The sequence below is a fragment of the Phaethon aethereus genome (assembly GCF_964289735.1).
Source record: "Phaethon aethereus genome assembly, chromosome: 1".
NCBI lineage: Eukaryota > Metazoa > Chordata > Aves > Phaethontiformes > Phaethontidae > Phaethon > Phaethon aethereus.
The window spans coordinates 204,397,156-204,414,088 of record NC_138575.1 but is presented as its reverse complement, the minus strand read 5'-3'; the positions used below and the strand labels follow the sequence as shown (position 1 = coordinate 204,414,088).

Below are 16,933 nucleotides of genomic sequence, written 5' to 3'. Positions count from 1 at the left end.
CATGTTCTCTATTCTGTTATCTGTCATAGACCACAAAATAATCTCAAAGCAACACCAGATTTCGTATCTGTGAATCTCAAATATTCATTTTCTTTGTCTAGTTAGAAAATTGTTTTGTATACAAGAAACAATCTAACACTGAGGTAAACTTTATGAAGAAATCATAACACTGTTTTAGTATGTTGCAAATGCTCCTCTAGAATAACTTGCACTGACTCATAGAAGATCTTTTGTGGATGACTGGTTCCTCATAAAACTTTGATAACTAGGTCCCAGCTGGAACACGAGCAGCACTGTGCTCTTCTTCCTGATGATGCAGTACAACAAACAAATTCCCTAAATGCTCCCCATTACAGGCTCAGTATCTGTCTGGTGGTGGCCACAGAGACAAAATTGTGGGAACCAACGTTGTAGATCAGAGTCAGTGTGAAAAAGGATATGTAAATACAAGAAGAATACATAACTAAGAATGTTTGCGAGTGCATGTCTTAGATTTCACAGCTTAATTCCTATTTAAATTCTTGCATTGTAAGTGGGTGATTTTTCTCCATCCGGTACAGTTATAGATCTTCCCTTAAAGGCTTTTTCCTGTGGCAGCTGCATACTGAGTCTCTGTCATCAGGCTGAGGTACAAGTTCCATTCCATCCCGTATTTCAGGTTTGCTGGCTTGGCGTTTGGCATATTTCTGAAATATGTAAACAACATTTAAGAATGCTATAAGCACCAACGTATAATTCATGAAACAGAATTTTCTCCTCCCTTCTACTCACAAGCTTGCCTTTATCCAGGCTTCTTTTGTCATTGTTTACAACCTGTTTACAAGTTGTCTTTATAACACACCTACTAATAGCCTACATTGCCTCTGAAAACCTCCTTTCATGTTTTCCCCTGTCCTATTATTAATGATAATTTGAATATTGTCATTACTTGTGCCTCTAACCAATTTATGCAGGTAATGCTGTCATTTTTGTACACTGGACAGTTCCAAACTTTGTGTCAGCCTGTGGCTGCTGAAGCTGAGATCTAACTCTGCATAGCAAAACAGGAAAAAGAAATTAGTACTTTTGGAGAACAGAAACATCTTTCCCTAGAGATTTGCATCTCCTAGGGAAGCAATGACTATTTGGCCTGCTTCACCCCTCACCATTCTACTAGCAATACTTCTGGAATTTCTTTTCCATGTATTCATTGTTTTGTAATACAGCAGAGTAGCTCATGAGGGGATAAGTATGATGGGAAAAAGGAAGAAGGTTGTGTGCAAATTATCTCCTGTATGTCCTAGAAACTACATCCCAAGTGACACTGAAAACAGGTCTGACTGTGTGGCTGGGGCAAAAAAAAAATCTCTGATTCCGCAAAACAACTACTAAACCAGGTTGCCTCTTTAATGACGACGCAAGTTTTAGCAAAGCTCTTCACATTGACATCCTGTGAATAATATGAACCGTGTCTACTACTGATGTAAGGACTGAATATGAAATTTGTAGCATCGGTAGCAGTAGCAGTTGAGGGAAAGCAATAAAGTGATCTATTGTACTAACCTGGAGCACTTTATAATAGTAGCAGTAAAGCCTGTGAGGCTGAAGTAATTCTCTTGCCATTAATTGCCCTTCTTTAGCAATTTTTCTTGCTGCTTCATCATTTTCCTGGAAAATTGAGATGGAACGAATGAATAATAGAGCAATCAGTGAGTTACGCAAAGCCTGGCTGGCATTAGAATTTTTATTAAAGGGCCTATTTAAATCTGCAACTTTATGTGCAATTACTGGTAAACTGCAAAGACACACTTCAAATTGCAGATTTTTAAAAAAATACTGGATAGCTTTTATGGTCACAACTGGTACCTTAGGGCTATCAATAACAACTTTCATGGATAATTGTACAATTTTGAAAACTTAGTTGATTACTGCTCTACTGTTTTGTCCAAGCCACAAGCCTCTTCAAAATCAGGTCTGGCATCTCCCAGGCATACTTAGTTTTACAAAAGACAAAGCCACAGCTGTTGTCCTCTCCTGTTCAATGCAATTCAATGTCTTCCTTTTACAAATAACTCTGCTTGACTTCATGTACTTACTCTCAAGCTTTTTAGGTCTATATTTCAAAGCTTTTAGTATTCTCATCTGATTCTTTTTGAAGAACTACAGTACTCTCAGAACAGAAACTTATCCTATGTTTTTTAACCTAATAGTTAAACTTAAAGCACAAATGGTGTTTTCAATCACACAATTATATCGTCGGTCAGTTTGGTTACAGAATCCCAGCCTCTCATTCTGAGCATGTTACAGAGCAGCGATTTTTTGTACATTCAGACAGAACATGCAATGACTTCTGTTCTAGTCAGGACCTAAAAAAAGCAGTAGTATTAATTAATTAGGATCTAGAATTCTGGGCGTTTCTTTGAAAATTACCTGCATTAGTCAGTATATTAAGGCTCTGACTCATGAAACACTTCTGCACATAACTAAAATGAATTCTTAAGTATTTCACTCAATAGAGATGGTTACTTGAATTAAGGCCTTCCCATCTTATATTAACAACAAAATGTACTTCCTTTATCCCAGGATCTCAATAGAGTTCATGCAAAGTGTGTACATGGAAATACAAAAAGGAGAGAGTATTAAAATAAATTCTTTACGTGCTTATCACTTTGAACTTGAATTAGTAATGGAACTTACCTTAGCCCATTTTATTTTCTCTAGCAAGTCCTCTAAGTTTCTCTTAACAGGAACATAATGTTTCCAAGGTTTTAATCCAATATAAAAGTGTTCATAGTACTGGGAATCTTGCTTCAATACTAGGCTGTCACCCAGCAAGAGGTATGGAAACCTGTAAGCTGCTACGGTCCCATCTACGTTTACTTGGTATTTGTACTACAATATGAAGACAGAGGAAAAAAAAGGGGAAACGTTTTGAATTGGAATAGGAACACCGACTGTATAAAAGATTATTTTCACAGGCAAGGCATAACTGTGTTTAATAACTCTCGTCTTCAAACCTGTTCTAGTGTTAAGCAGGTGTAGTTCCATGATGTTCTGGATAACATAATTGAACAAGGATTTGTTTTCAACCCAAGACTGACAGTCAAGAACCATTTTGTGACAGGAACTGCCTGATGGGTATTCTATTAAAGTGTCCTGGGATAGTGCAAGGGGTAGAGCTGGGAAGGAAATAAAACTAATCCATACTTAAATTCAAAAAGAGTAAATTTACTCTGGCTTAAAATTATATTATTATGTAGAATAATCTTAAACATGATACTAAAAGTAACCATGAATGTACTGCTCTGGCAGATGCTCTTGGCTGTTGCAGCATTTCTGATGTATTAATATCTGGAACAGAACTTCAGTTGCCATATATTATAATTGCTTTTTACAGGCCTCTGTCCCCTTTGCTTTCTATACCTCTGTTGCAGTGGAGTTTGTGTCTTAACATACAAGAAAAACACCCATCTAATTTTCTAACTTATTACTACAAGGACTCTTTCTGACATCCATAATGTACTTGCAATGGACACAAGTTGTGTCCATTGTTTTCATATTTACCCCAATTAAAAGAAACCCTGATGGTGAGAAATCAAATTTCTCAGTCTATAAAAAACCCCCAACCCTCCAAGAACTCTCTCTAAGGGACTCCAGAAAAAAAAGTATAGTGGCTTTCTTTAGATGTATGTCAAACTATGACTTTGATTACAGGTGGTCTATCTACCCTGCATTGACCAGTGTTCCCAGGGTAGCATAATTGTTTTGTTTACTGAATGGAATTAGCAAAAGGAAGCCTTGTCTTTTCAGTTGGTAAGAACTTGACAGCAAAATTATTCCAAGACTGTGATTAGCTTGCTACCTTAAAGAAGTCAAAGAAGCCCATCAGCTGAACCTTTCCCAGCTCTTTTTCTTTTTCTCTGAAGAAGAAATATCCTGTTATTCCAGCATCTAGTAGTTCTGGGTTTTCCTTGGATAACTTGACAAGATGGAGACGTTCTTCTCGGCTGTCTCGACCTCTAAATAAAGCTCGGTCAGTTTTGTTTTCCCAGAATGGGCCTACAGGCATTGAGTGATAAGGTAAAAGCAAATGTTCACGATAAGTTTAGTGCAACTAAGGAACTTGCTATGACAGTGGCATTACACTCAGAGACATGGTAAAACAGGCATGATTTCTTGCAGTCAATCCATGATCACTTGTTAATTGCAGGGATTGAATTCCCAATTCAACTCCTAGATGAATGTTGGGATGGGAAACTGAGCCACTTATAAAAGGAAAATCAGAGAATTGCTTTTCCACTCCACAATTTATATTTAAGTATCCTGACATATCTTGAAAGCTACATAAGGGATTATAATCAAATTAACTAAGTAAAATACTAATAATTAAAGTAATTCTCCATCCATAAAGCCTTCCACAATAACCAAAATTTCTTTGGCAAAATCGACTTCTGTTACCCAGCAATTTAGTTAGGTCTTTGAGGAATCACTTAATGATAACTTAAAAAGGAAAAAAAATGGCTATATTGTGTCCTCAAGATACTTAGCAAGAGCCTGAAAGACTTCATCTCTGCTTACTGCCTGCTTTTAAAAACATTAAATATGTCCTTCCTTGTCCTTCTGCTGGAAATATCCTTAAACAACCTAGTAAAGTGGAGTAGGCTGTTATTGCCTCCTAATTGGAAAAACAGCTGTACTAAATCAGTAAACACAGAGTGCTTCAAACTGATAATTTAATTAAAATACTTAATTTAAAAACCAATAAAGAAAAGAGAAACTGTGAACTAATCAAATAAAAAGAGATACCTCCTCATTCAAGTTTTACTCCTTGGGTATTGTTCATGCCATTTGTCAGATCCCTAAGTATTCATGAACTTTCTGGGGTGGGGGAAACCTGTCAGTAAAACTGACTCTTCCTTCAAAGCTAGAAAAACAATTCAGGAGAGCCCACTCTGAGGTGGTTTTTTTTACACAGACAATATATTCTTATTTGAAAGAGGCTGCAGCATAGTACTAGTTTACTTGTTTCAGGATTTTTATATAAGCAGAAGACTCGGCCACACCACTGTTAGGAAAAGAATTACTATTTGATTAGAAGGAACATATTCAAGTCCTTCACTGAGGAGAAAGGCCTTTTAATTCTATTTAGTTTTCTTTTGACAGGTCACAGTAGCTATCTTATGGATACCTTTAAGTTAAAATTCACCATTATTGTAAACTGGACTTCTTAAATTTTGACTCTAAATCTTAAACTGCTTAGTAGCAGTGTTAAAAGTGTTTACAAGACTAACCTGCTTGTATTAAGCGACCTCCTAAGGCATTTGTGAACCAAAGACTTCAACACATTATTTGAATGCAACTTGCTTCTTTGATGGAATTTACAAATTCTTTTTTTAAATCCATAATCTTTAATTCACCTGTATTTCCTTGAATAGAAAGGAGATCATTTGTGACTCCACGTAGGGTTTCAAGAGTCGAGTGGGTTACATCATACGTCGGAAGGACTATATCTCTTGAATCCACAGAGCCACACCACGAAATGACAGGTATAGGACCAGGAGTATCATTAGCTTTCCGATACTCAACTGGCCAATCTCCAACATTAAGATAAAACTCCACGTCAGGAAGATGAACCTAAATGTATACCCAAGAAAGGACATTAACACCAAGACAGCAGCTGTTTGTCACTCTTACATATATTCCTCAGTTCTCTGGTGTCGTGCAGAATCAATAAGCCTACTAGATAGTTAATAGATTTAGCTGAGCTTAAGGTGTGAATTTCAAGTTTCTGCCCTGCAAGCAAGTATGAAAGGAACACTCACAGAGGCCAGGAAAAGGCTCGCAGAGTCAGGCCTCAGCCCCTGCAGCTTTCCTAGCGATTTCATTACTGTCAAGCTCAGCCCCCACACATTATCTCTAAGATACACTGTCATCTTGATGAAAAAACTAAAGTCAAATCTTACCTCAGGAATTACAAATCTGAAGATACAATAACAAATGCAGTATTGCCGTATTAGAACGTGACTTAATAGTCTTAAATGAGCAAAACCGATACCTTTCTTGCCAGTGACAGGAACATTTCATCGGAGAACATTTTGAAGTCTGTATACTTCCCTAAGGAGCGACGGTAGATATGATTATTGAGAATAGTGTAATGAACAATAGCACTTCTTGTTTGACTGAACTTTGTCGGGATTTCTTTAAGCATTCGCTGAAGGTCAATGGTGGGAAAAGAAATGAAGTCCTTTGTAATCTGAGGTTCTTGGGATGGACAAGACATAACGTTCTGCCAGATCTCGGGGTCTTCTTCAGGACAGTCACAATATTCATGATAAACTGGTCCTGCAGAAGACAAAGCACTGAGAATCTATATTTGTGATTCTACATCAATCATAATTCCTCAAACACGTGGGCATATAAATGTAGACGTTACAGTAGATTGACATATTTATTCCAAGTTTTCTAAAGTTTTCCTGGGAAATCATCCTCCCTGTAACATTTCTGGGGCTTAGCAGTGTAACTGAGAAAACAGCAACATTCTTCTCTTTTAGAAATCAAAATACTAGATTTTTTTATTATCAAGGTAAAATTCATCTGCAAAATGAAGCTCCATTATTGTGCCACGTGTCAGCCACAGAGGATATTCAGAATTGTTCTAACTGTCCATAACTACCAAAGCTCAGGTATTACAGTTACAATTTTAGCCTAATTCAGACCTTTGATACATTAGCCTTTACCTCTGGCATAAGGTGTTTTCTTTTATGTATAATCAACTATTCTTTCTGCCCTTTTGAAGCTGAGAGCTGAGGTATAAGCAAGAGCCTCGTGGAGTGTGAAAAAAAGCCCTTTATTTCATGGACTTCTAATCAAAACAGGTTCTGTCCTGTGTGACAGTTTCATGGCTGCTGGCAAATGCGCACCAGCAAAACAAAGGCATTAACTACTACCTTGAGGACTCAGGACAGTTTCATTTCAGTTTGAAGACAGTTCTAAGTTTGTATTTAGGAAATTTTATTCTAAAAAAACATGACCAAATTCTGGTTAGAAGAAGTGGTGGTGAACTGAAACAAGATTCTCCAGAGAAGTAACTTTATATTATGTTTTTCTTTGCTAAACAGCTGCCCGTTTGAGAGCAACAGAAGGAATTTAAAGAAGCAGATCTGGAATAGTATAGACCTGCACTGAATTAAACTGGGCTAATGGAAAGGAAGTTAAATATTGTCTGGTTAAATAAATATTGTCTTTGTTGTTATGAAGGATCACACTTCCTAGAAATCAGACATTTGAATTATAAAGTGTTGGGAACAACACAAACTCCTTGCTTTTGCAGATAATATTTTCTGCTTTAGATAAAAATAACACAACGTTTAAGTGAATACCTGCTTGAAAACAGTAAAAATACAAGCATTGCTCTCTTATTCCCTACCAAATCCGAAGAGATCCATTTCTTTATGCAAGAGGGAAGAGGAGATGTCCAGACACATCACCTTAACATCAGAGGCCATAATCCACATGCTTATGCATCTAGGTCCTGTAACTATACATAGATGTATAGAGATATACTTGGCAAGTATAGAGGTTGTCACTGCTTACTTCTCTGTATAAGGAGAACGTTTGTGAGGAGACTGCATGAACAAGGGCAAACAAACCTCTAATTTCCCACCTCCTCCTCTAGCAGTAAATTAGTCCATAGCTAACATCACACGTTAAATCAAATAAATCCTCACCTTTCAAAATATAAGGAGATTGAGCTACATGCTGATCACCATAAAGTATCTCAATTTTTAACCCTTTTCTGACACTCCCATACATCCGATACCGCATAAGAAACGTGCCATCATTTCTATCCAAAGGGTAAGGGGTGTAAATTCTGGTGACTTCTTTTGGAGAAAGTGCTTTAATTACCACTTTAAACTGTGTTCTTCCTGAAAAGAGGAAATAAAAACAGATAAAAGCACTTTAAGCTATTAGAATCACATATATCGCATAAAGGTGAGAGCAAACTCTACTGGATTAAGTTCATGGAATTTAATTTAACTTTGCACTAGAATTTTTTTTATTATACCAAGTTGGTAAAATTAATTTCCAGTGATGGAAGATCATCCTATCAAATTTTCTTCATCATCACATACCTAATTAATGGAAAACCTGTAGATGGGAGATAAAAAGTTAAATAACGATTACAAGATAGAAGGAACGGCTAATAGTATTTTGAAGCAAAGATTAGGTTTAATACTAGGCTTTCAAGTTAGTGCTCTGAGGAACAATAATTTCCTCTAGAGTAAGAAAGATAGGAAACCAAGTTAAAATAACAGGAGAAAAGAATACTTGCCAGCTTGTGGAAAGGCAGTTGCAGCATGCAGGAGTCAGATACAAATTGTTCACCTTTGGGCTGCAGCTGACTGTCTTGCAAATTTAAAGTCCCAGCTACTGAAAAGCAGGGATAAGAGAATGATAGTAGATATGTTTCCTGGACATCTGTCTGACCTGTGCTTAAAGATCACAAGCATTTCATCATTAATGCACTGTGACTTTTTAATTGGGCATGGAATATTTTGAGGACAACATGAGTATGCATAAACATAAATGTTACATTCCCTTATTTCTGTCACAAATGGTCATCGCCACCTTTATTCTTCAAAAAAGAGGGGGGCAGATTATTCACAAAATGTTATAGTCTAAGCATTGCAAACCAAATAAATGTAATGAATGCTACCACAAAGCCGAATACAGAAAGAAATGAAACTGAAAAAATCCAGATAAAATCAAGATGTTGCTAAAATTTGAATGTGTCCCAACAGCACTAAATGATTGAGATGTTACTGTTAATTCTATACAATCCATATTTTAATGTACCTTGCATCCACAGATAAATGCACTGATGTGGTAAGTACAACAGTCGTTTAACGATCAATCATGTCTTCCTTAGAGCACTGGATCTTGAAATTGGATTCAAGTCAACTACTGTGCAAGAGTCTCCAGATTAAATTAGGCAGAATCCTTACGATTTCAGATGTGTATTTCCTGAGGTGTAATGCCTCTTCACAGAGAGAATAGTCACCCTGCATAACTCAGATTCTTACAGATACTGTTGTCAGAGTCGATCTCTCAATCAATAAGCATATGGTCAGTGTCTGTGAGCAGAAGAATCTCTCACAACTGCACACACCCCGTCTTCTGCTTTGTGTTCTGATGTAAGAATATAAAATGTGGAGTATTTGTAATCATCCCTCAGTTTTCTTACTATTCAAAGTCCAGACAGCTAAAGATGCCAAGAAGCACGTCAGAATATCTATATTTGAAAACATAGTGAAGAAATAAAATGAAGCAAGCATTCATTACTTCTTGGAATGCCAGTGTGGCAAGCAGCACTCCCACCAACTAAGGAATGCGGGATATTGTCTTCAGTAGCTAGCAGATCTATTGTGAGAAGCCCTCATTTGATTAAGTACCAGTGCAGAATGATTTCCAGAAGTGCACTTCTGGCTTCTGCGAAGTCAAGGAATGTTATCATTGCTCCAGATATGTGGTACTTCCTTTTCAGAGGAATGATGAGTGGACACCTCCCTGCTTGCTTAGGTGGTAGGCTGAAGACACATTAGCAGTACGGTTATGCAGTGTGATGTTTACTTGGGCAAGTGTAAGTATAGCTCAAGCAATGCTAATGTCATGGTTTAACTCCAGCTGGCAACTAAGCCCCACGCAGCCGCTCGCTCACTCCCTGCTGGTGGGATGGAAGAGAGAACCAGAAGAGTAAAAGTGAGAAAACTCATGAGTTGAGATAAAGACAGTTTAATAGGCAAAGCAAAAGCCGCGCACACAAGCAAAGTAAAACAAGGAATCCATTCACCACTCCCCACGGGCAGGCAGGGGTTCAGCCATCTCCAGGGAAGCAGGGCCCCATCACGTGTAATGGTTACTTGGGAAGACAAAACACCGTAACTCCAAACATCCCCCTCCTTCCTCCTTCTTCCCCCAGCCTCCTATGCTGAGCATGATGTCGTATGGTATGGAATATCCCTCTGGTCAGTTGGGGTCAGCTGTCCCAGCTGTGTCCCCTCCCAACTTCTTGTGCACCCCCAGCCTACTCGCTGGTGGGTGGTGTGAGAAGCAGAAAAGGCCTTGACTCTGTGTAAGCGCTGCTCAGCAGTAACAAAAACATCCCTGTATTATCAACACTGTTTTCAGCACAAATCCAAAACATAGCCCCATACCAGCTCCTACAAAAAAAATTAACTCTACGCCAGCCAAAACTAGCACATGCACTTAAACTCCAGAACAATTTCTATGAATGGTATATTGGTTTAGAACTAAGACTGTCACAGCTTGAGATCTCCACAGCTTGGATGTATGTGAGTAGACTTGATTCAGATTGGCTTCCAATCTAAGAGCTCCTCAACCTCTTTTGGTGTATCTGCAAGCCGAGTCATCATGAGAGAAGAGGCAGAAAAGAATAGTTTTGCCCCCGTCATATTTTTGACGTCTAGCTACTGATTACCTTTCAAGATGGCATAAAGTAGAAATAAAATGATAATGTAAGAATGGCTGTATGATCATAGGCCATAAATTGACCTTTAAACCAAATGTCCGCTCATGTAGCTTACTGTCACTATCAGAGATGTGTAAGACAGTAAGAACAAAGAAACTGGAAAGGAATACTTTTGAAATTACTGTCTTTCCCTTCTAGAAATCTGCAACAAAAGGACTTGAAACACCACAACTTGTACACACATAATTTCAGCAGCCTTCAGTGAAGGTTCTCCACAACTGCTTGATCCCCATTTAAACATTCTGGTATTTGTTGCATCAAAAGCACCCTAGGGCAGTTATTTTTCCAAAATGTGATTACAGATTACAGAGAAGATGTTTGTTTTAAAACTTCTGTCTGATAACACAAGAATTCTAGGCATCAAAGGAAGTTCTGGGAAACAATGAATTTTAGTTCCCTGTTTGTTTTCTCCTCCTTGAATTAGCCTGAATCCTGTAGCCAGTTTCAGAACTGTCCATGAGTGAGATATCCAGAATTATTCAGAGATTAGTCAGGTTCTTTCTAAAATATATCCTTCGGCTCTTCTTTGCTCTGTGCAAGATTATGTTGTACCAATGCAACACTTCATATTAGAAACATAATGTTGAAACAGAATAACAAGAATCACAGAACTGTTGCATTTGGAAGTGACTTCAAGATCATCTAGTCCAACCCCTCTGCTTGGGTCAGCTACAGCAGGCTGTCCAGGACCATGTTCTATTGAGTTATGAATACCTCTACAAATAGAGACTCCACAATCCCTTTGGGTAATCTCCTCCAGTGTTTGACCACCTTCACAGTAAAAAAAAAGTTTTCTTGTGTTCAGACTGAATTTCATGTGACTTCTTCCAGTCTTCAGGAACCTCTCCCATTTGCTGTGATCTTTCAAAGACTATCAAAAGTGGCCTCGCAATGATGTCAGACAGCTCCCTGAGCACTTGTGGGTGCATGCCATCAGGCACCACAGACTTAGGTATGTCCAGATTTTTAAGTGTTCCCTATCCTGATCCTCTTCCTCCAAGGGTAAGTCTTCCTTGTGCCAGACTTTCGCTCTGGTCTCAGGGTGCTGGGATTCCTGAAGGCTGGTCTTACCAGTAAAGACTAAGGCAAAGAAGGCATTTCAGTACCTTGACCTTTTCTGTGTCATTTGTCACGAGGTCCCCTGCCCCATTCAGCAGCAGGCTCACGTTTCCCCTAGATTCCTGTTGCTATTGATGTACTTGCAGAATCCTTTCTTGTTGCTCTTCACATCCCTCACCAGATTCAACTCCAGATCAGCTTTCTTTCTTAACCCTATCTCTGCACAATCAGACAGCATCTCTATATTTCCCCCTGGGTCACCCGCCTCTGCTTCCACCTCTTGTGCGCTTTCTTCTTCTGTCTGTGGTTAGTCAGAAGCTCCTTGTTCATCCCTATAGGCCACCTGACATTTCCGTTTGATTTCCTGCTGGTAGGGATAGACCATTTTTGAGCGAGAAGAGGCAACCCTTGAATATCAGGCAGCTGAGAAGGCAACAGGGAAAGACTTCCTCTTCAGAAGAAAAGGACTATTTTATTTTTCATTCTTCACAATGACTCTGAATTAGATTTCTCCAGGATTTGGATTACAGAGAAAATTAATAAATGCCAGCTAGGATGACACTGCAAATGCTTGAGCAGGGACTTGGGAACAGTTTTATTAAATGAGAAGGACAGTTAGATGTGAAGGCATATATCCAGGACAGGTCATGGTAGGAAGTTGTGTGTGACCATCACAAAAGCCCAGGCATTGTGGTCAACAAAAGACCTGAAGGGAGGTCCTGCAGTGCTGCAAGTATGAAGGTGAGTGTAACCGAGATGCACTGTTTAGCTACACTGAAATGAGTGCTGGAAGAAGTGTGCCACTTCTCTTTGAAAGTTTTTGGGAAAACCTGCAAGAATACCTGGGAGGCCTTAAAAATATTCATCTGAGAAACAGTCAAGAGCTGACTTTGTCATGGTCAGTCATACATAAAGACATGGTGGGCAGTTGTTAAACCTAGGGGAGACCCAGCAGGAAAGAAGGATAAGGTGATCCAAGTATCCAAGGAAAAAATCTATGCAGTTTACATTGTAAGTTCATTCTGTATTTTCAGCACAGCTTTTTTAATCCTTTGAATAATTTTTCTAGAGAAAGAGTGAATTCTGCATCATTTGACATCTTCCTAAAAAGATGGGTCAAAGAATTACAGCCTCTATGTTGAAATTACTGCATGATGTGCAACGGTGCACATGAATTCTGATGATTAGACTGATTAGAACCAGAAAATTTATCTGGATTGAAAATCTACAAACTATCCTATATAAGAACTGTCATACTGGATACCAGCAAGTACTGACCTACTTGATTGAAATTCTAATACATACAAAACATAATTTATTAATAGGTTAGGACAAGTTTTACAAATGGGAAGCCTTAACTGCAGCTCTTCTGCTCTGAACGCAGTATTCTTGTTTGTGCAATGGAGGTGACAATGTGGAGTTAGCTGCCCCAGGCAGGGATATTTTGAGATGTATTTAATTTATCATAGTATAGTTTTGGTTGGAAGGGACCTTCAAAGGTCATCTAGTCCAACGCCCCTGCAATGACCAGGGACATCTTCAACTACAGCAGGTTGCTCAGAACCCCGGCCAACCTAGCCTTAAATGTTCCCAGCGATGGGGCATCTACAACCTCTCTGGGCAACCTGTGCTGTCAAAAATTTCTTCCTTAGATCTTGTCTAAATTTACCCTCTTTTAGTTTAAAACCATTGCCCCTTGGCCTTTTGCTACAGGCCCTGATAAAAAGTCTGTCCTCATCATACTTACAAGGCCCCTTTAAGTACTGGAGGGCTGCAATAAGGTCTCCCCGGACCCTTCTCTTCTCAAGGCTGAACAACCCCAACTCTCTCAGCCTGTCCTCAGAGGAGAGGTGTTCCACCCCTCTGATCATTTTTGTGGCTTCCTCTGGAACCTCTCCAACAGGTCCATGTCTTTCCTGTGCTGAGGGCTCCAGAGCTGGACACAGGACTCCAGGTGGGGTCTCACCAGAGTGGAGTAGAGGGGCAGAATCACCTCCCTTGACCTACTGGCCACGCTGCTTTGGATGCAGCCCAGGATACGGTTGGCCTTCTGGGCTGCGAGTGCACATTGCCGGCTCATGTCCAGCTTTTCATCCACCAGTACGCCCAAGTCCTTCTCAGCAGGGCTGCTCTCAATCCCTTCATCCCCCAGCCTGTATTGATACTGGGGATTGCCCTGCCCAAGGTGCAGGACCCTGCCCTTGACCTTGTTGAACCTCGTGAGGTTCACACGGGACCATTCCTTGAGCTTGTCCAGGTCCCTCTGGATGGCATCCCATCTCTCAGGCATATCAACCGCATCACTCAGCTTGGTGTCATCAGCAAACTTGCTGAAGGTGCCCTCGATCCCACTATGTCATGGATGAAGATATTAAACAGTACTGGTCCCTATATGGACGCCTGACTCATCACCAACCTCCATCTGGTCATTGAGCCATTGACCATTACCCTCTGGGTGCAACCATCCAAACAATTCGCCATCCACTCCATCCTAGAAGGCCACTAGGTTGGTCAGGCAGGACTTGCCCTTGGTGAAGCCATGCTGGCTGTCTCGAATCACCTCTCTGCCCTCCATGTGCCTTAGCATAGCTTCTAGGAGGATCTGCTCCATGATCTTCCCAGGCACAGAGGTGAGGCTGACAGGTTGGTAGTTCCCAGGGTCCTCCTTGCTACCCTTTTAAAAAATGTGTGCAGTGTGTCCCTTTTTCCAGTCTCCAGGTGACTGCCAGGACTTTTCAAATCTCATGGTTAGTGGCTTGGCAACTACATCAGCCCATTCCCTCAGGACTCTGGGATGCCTCTCGTCAGGTGCCATAGACTTGTGTATGTTCAGGTTCATCAGGTGGTCTTGAACCTGATCTTCTCTTACGCTGGCAGGGACTTTGCTGCCCCAGTCTTCGTCTTGCAGTTCATCCACTTTGAGAGGTGTGGGAAGAGAGACTGCCAGTGAAGACTGAGGCAAAGAAGTCACTGAGTACCTCAGCCTTCTTATCCACTGTTACATGTTTTCTGGTCTTCCTCATCACGGGGGGTATGCTTTCTTTGACCTTCCTTTTCTGGCTGACATACCTGTATATCATACCTTTATATCAGAAAGCAGTGCCTTAGTAAATATTATTAATTGTAATTATTGATGACATTTTACAAAGAGACTTTGAACATTTTATGTCATTTAAGTACCGAAATTTATAGCCCATGTCTATATGAGTACATTAAGCAGTGCTCGTGTACTGGAATAAGATCAACTGTACCGCTAAATTGTTAAAGGATCCTTGGCACTCTCCTAAATAATTCTTGGCATGGCTCAGCAGTTAGCATGGACCGAGCCAACAGCTATTCCCTATCGGCAGCACGCATGCAACCGCTTTGGTTTGGAGGTTACAGAGTATCATGGTATGAACGGAGACCACTCCATGCCAGATGGCATCAGGACCTGGAAACATTCCAAAGACATTGAATGTATTAATATAAATACTAGCATACACAAACATACTGAGGTCAAAACTAGGTTCTCAGTACCCACGTCCTATCATTTTATCTTGGAGGACTTAAAACTAGCATGAGAATCCAATTGAGCTTCACGCCTTTTTACCTTTAGCAACCTGTTGTTTGAATCCAAGGCTCTCCCTGCGTGGCTGAACTCAGCCTCTGCTTCACTGGCAGTGAGCATGCAGTTGCATTCTTCAGTGCAATTAAAAAACTGGGCTGCAATCCAGCACCAAGTTGCAACAGCAGCTGAAGAAAGTCCAGACCTGAAGTATCTGGGGTTCTGTCAGACTGAAGACATAACCTGTGCAATATATGTCTATTCTTTAATTTCACAAGCAGCAGCCTTCTAGCAACAAGACACAAAGAAGCTGAGCACACTCAGTAGATACCCTCTCAGTACCATATTCATTTACCATGAACGGTAAATAATACAGGGCAAAATAACAAGGTCTATCCTATATAAATTAGCAATGCAGGATTTCCGCTGGGTGGCTGTCTCAGGGTTATCTTCATTATGAAATCCACGATGCAAAAGTTATTTTGATTCTAAATTAAAACTATTAATATGGAGCATGTGGAATTAACTTGCAGCAGAAAACAGCTGCCTGGCAGCATACCGCTGGACTGCAAGAACAAACCCCAATTCCCACCCTCAGGAGAAGTGTCATGGGACGGTTTGTGCTTCTGCTGAGTAAAAAAGAGATGAAAATTACTCCTTCTTAACGGAGCAGCAGTAGGATAACGGAGCCCACAGTGCCGCGCTTACCGAGACAGAAATTTTAAGCAACCGGTGTGTGTGCAAGCATTAAAGTTAATTGCGTTAGCACTTCTGAGCAGCGTCTTGGCATTTCTTTACGCCCACTAGCTCCAGGAGCAGGGGGTTATTTCGAGCTGGCCGGCCTGTCGCTGTAGGTCACGTACTGTTCAGGGGAGGCCGTGGGTGAGGCGCAGAGCTCCGCGGAAGGAGGCTCCTGCCGCGGCTTCGCGCCAGTGCTGCTCTCACCGCCGGGCCTGCCGCTCCCGGGCGATCGGGGGGCGGCCGCGATGCCGGGAGCGGCGGGGGCAGTTAGGGACGGGCGCTCGGAGCGGGGAGGAGGGAAGGGGGAAAGGTGAAGAAAGGGTGGTCGGCTCCGACCAGCTCCTCCGAGGAAGTCGCAGCCCCGGGCAGGGTCTCCACCCTGCGCCCCCGCCCGCCCGGGGGCACACGCACGGTACCTGGCGGGGAGCGGGAGAAGTTGTGTCCGGCCGCGCTGACCGCCTGGATGTAGAAGTACCGCACGGGCAGAACGGGCCCCGCGTCCAGCCCGGGGCCCCATACCAGACTCCGCTCGGCGCTAACGGGCTCCGCCGACTCCGCCGGCCGCAGCAGCGGCAACGCGGCGCCCAGCAGCAGCGGCAGCAGCGGCAGCAGCCCACGGCCCCCCATCGCCCCGCCGCCGCGCCCGCCGAGCCCCGCTGGCCGCGCCCGCCCGGAGCGGGGGGCCGGGGCCTCGTCCGGGCCTGCGCAGCCCCGCGCCCGCTCCCCGCGGGCGGCCACCGCCTGCTCCCCGCCCTGCGGGGCGGCCGGCCGGGGCCGGGCAGTGCCGGAGGGAGGCGCGGAAGGGCCGGGCGGGCCCCCGGCGGCTGGAGCCGGCGCTGCTTTCCCTCCTCCTCCGTCTCTCGCCTCGGCCCGGGGCGAGCCGCGGGCACGGGCCGTCCCGCGCGGGCGCGCAGGGAGGTCGCGAAGCGAGAACCTTCCCCTGCAGAACCCGCGTGGCCTTGACCGTGCCCGGCCGACGGGGGCCGGGGCAGCCCGCACCGGGAAGCGGCCCGTCCACGCGGCGCGGGCAGGGCGGGCGGCCTGCTGCGGACACCCGG

At 42.3% G+C, this 16,933-nt stretch overlaps 1 protein-coding gene across 3 annotated transcripts; it reads right to left on the bottom strand.

Moving 5' to 3' along the window:
- Nucleotides 1-560: 560 nt before the first annotated feature.
- Nucleotides 561-16,534, bottom strand: POGLUT3 (protein O-glucosyltransferase 3; the record flags this gene model as incomplete). 3 transcript variants are annotated; one of them, XM_082002855.1, is made up of 8 exons in its annotated part: nt 16,292-16,534; nt 7,707-7,904; nt 6,035-6,321; nt 5,397-5,613; nt 3,842-4,038; nt 2,677-2,871; nt 1,543-1,647; nt 561-686 (listed from the first exon to the last, which is right to left on the bottom strand). In XM_082002855.1, the coding sequence occupies exons 1-8, from the start codon at nt 16,500-16,502 to the stop codon at nt 561-563; spliced, it is 1,536 nt and encodes a 511-aa protein (XP_081858981.1). In that variant the 5' UTR covers nt 16,503-16,534. The 3 variants fall into 3 exon arrangements, with proteins under 3 accessions (XP_081858981.1, XP_081858982.1, XP_081858983.1); XM_082002856.1 differs by lacking the exon at nt 1,543-1,647; XM_082002857.1 differs by lacking the exons at nt 3,842-4,038; nt 5,397-5,613.
- Between the last annotated feature and the right edge of the window lie 399 nt (nt 16,535-16,933).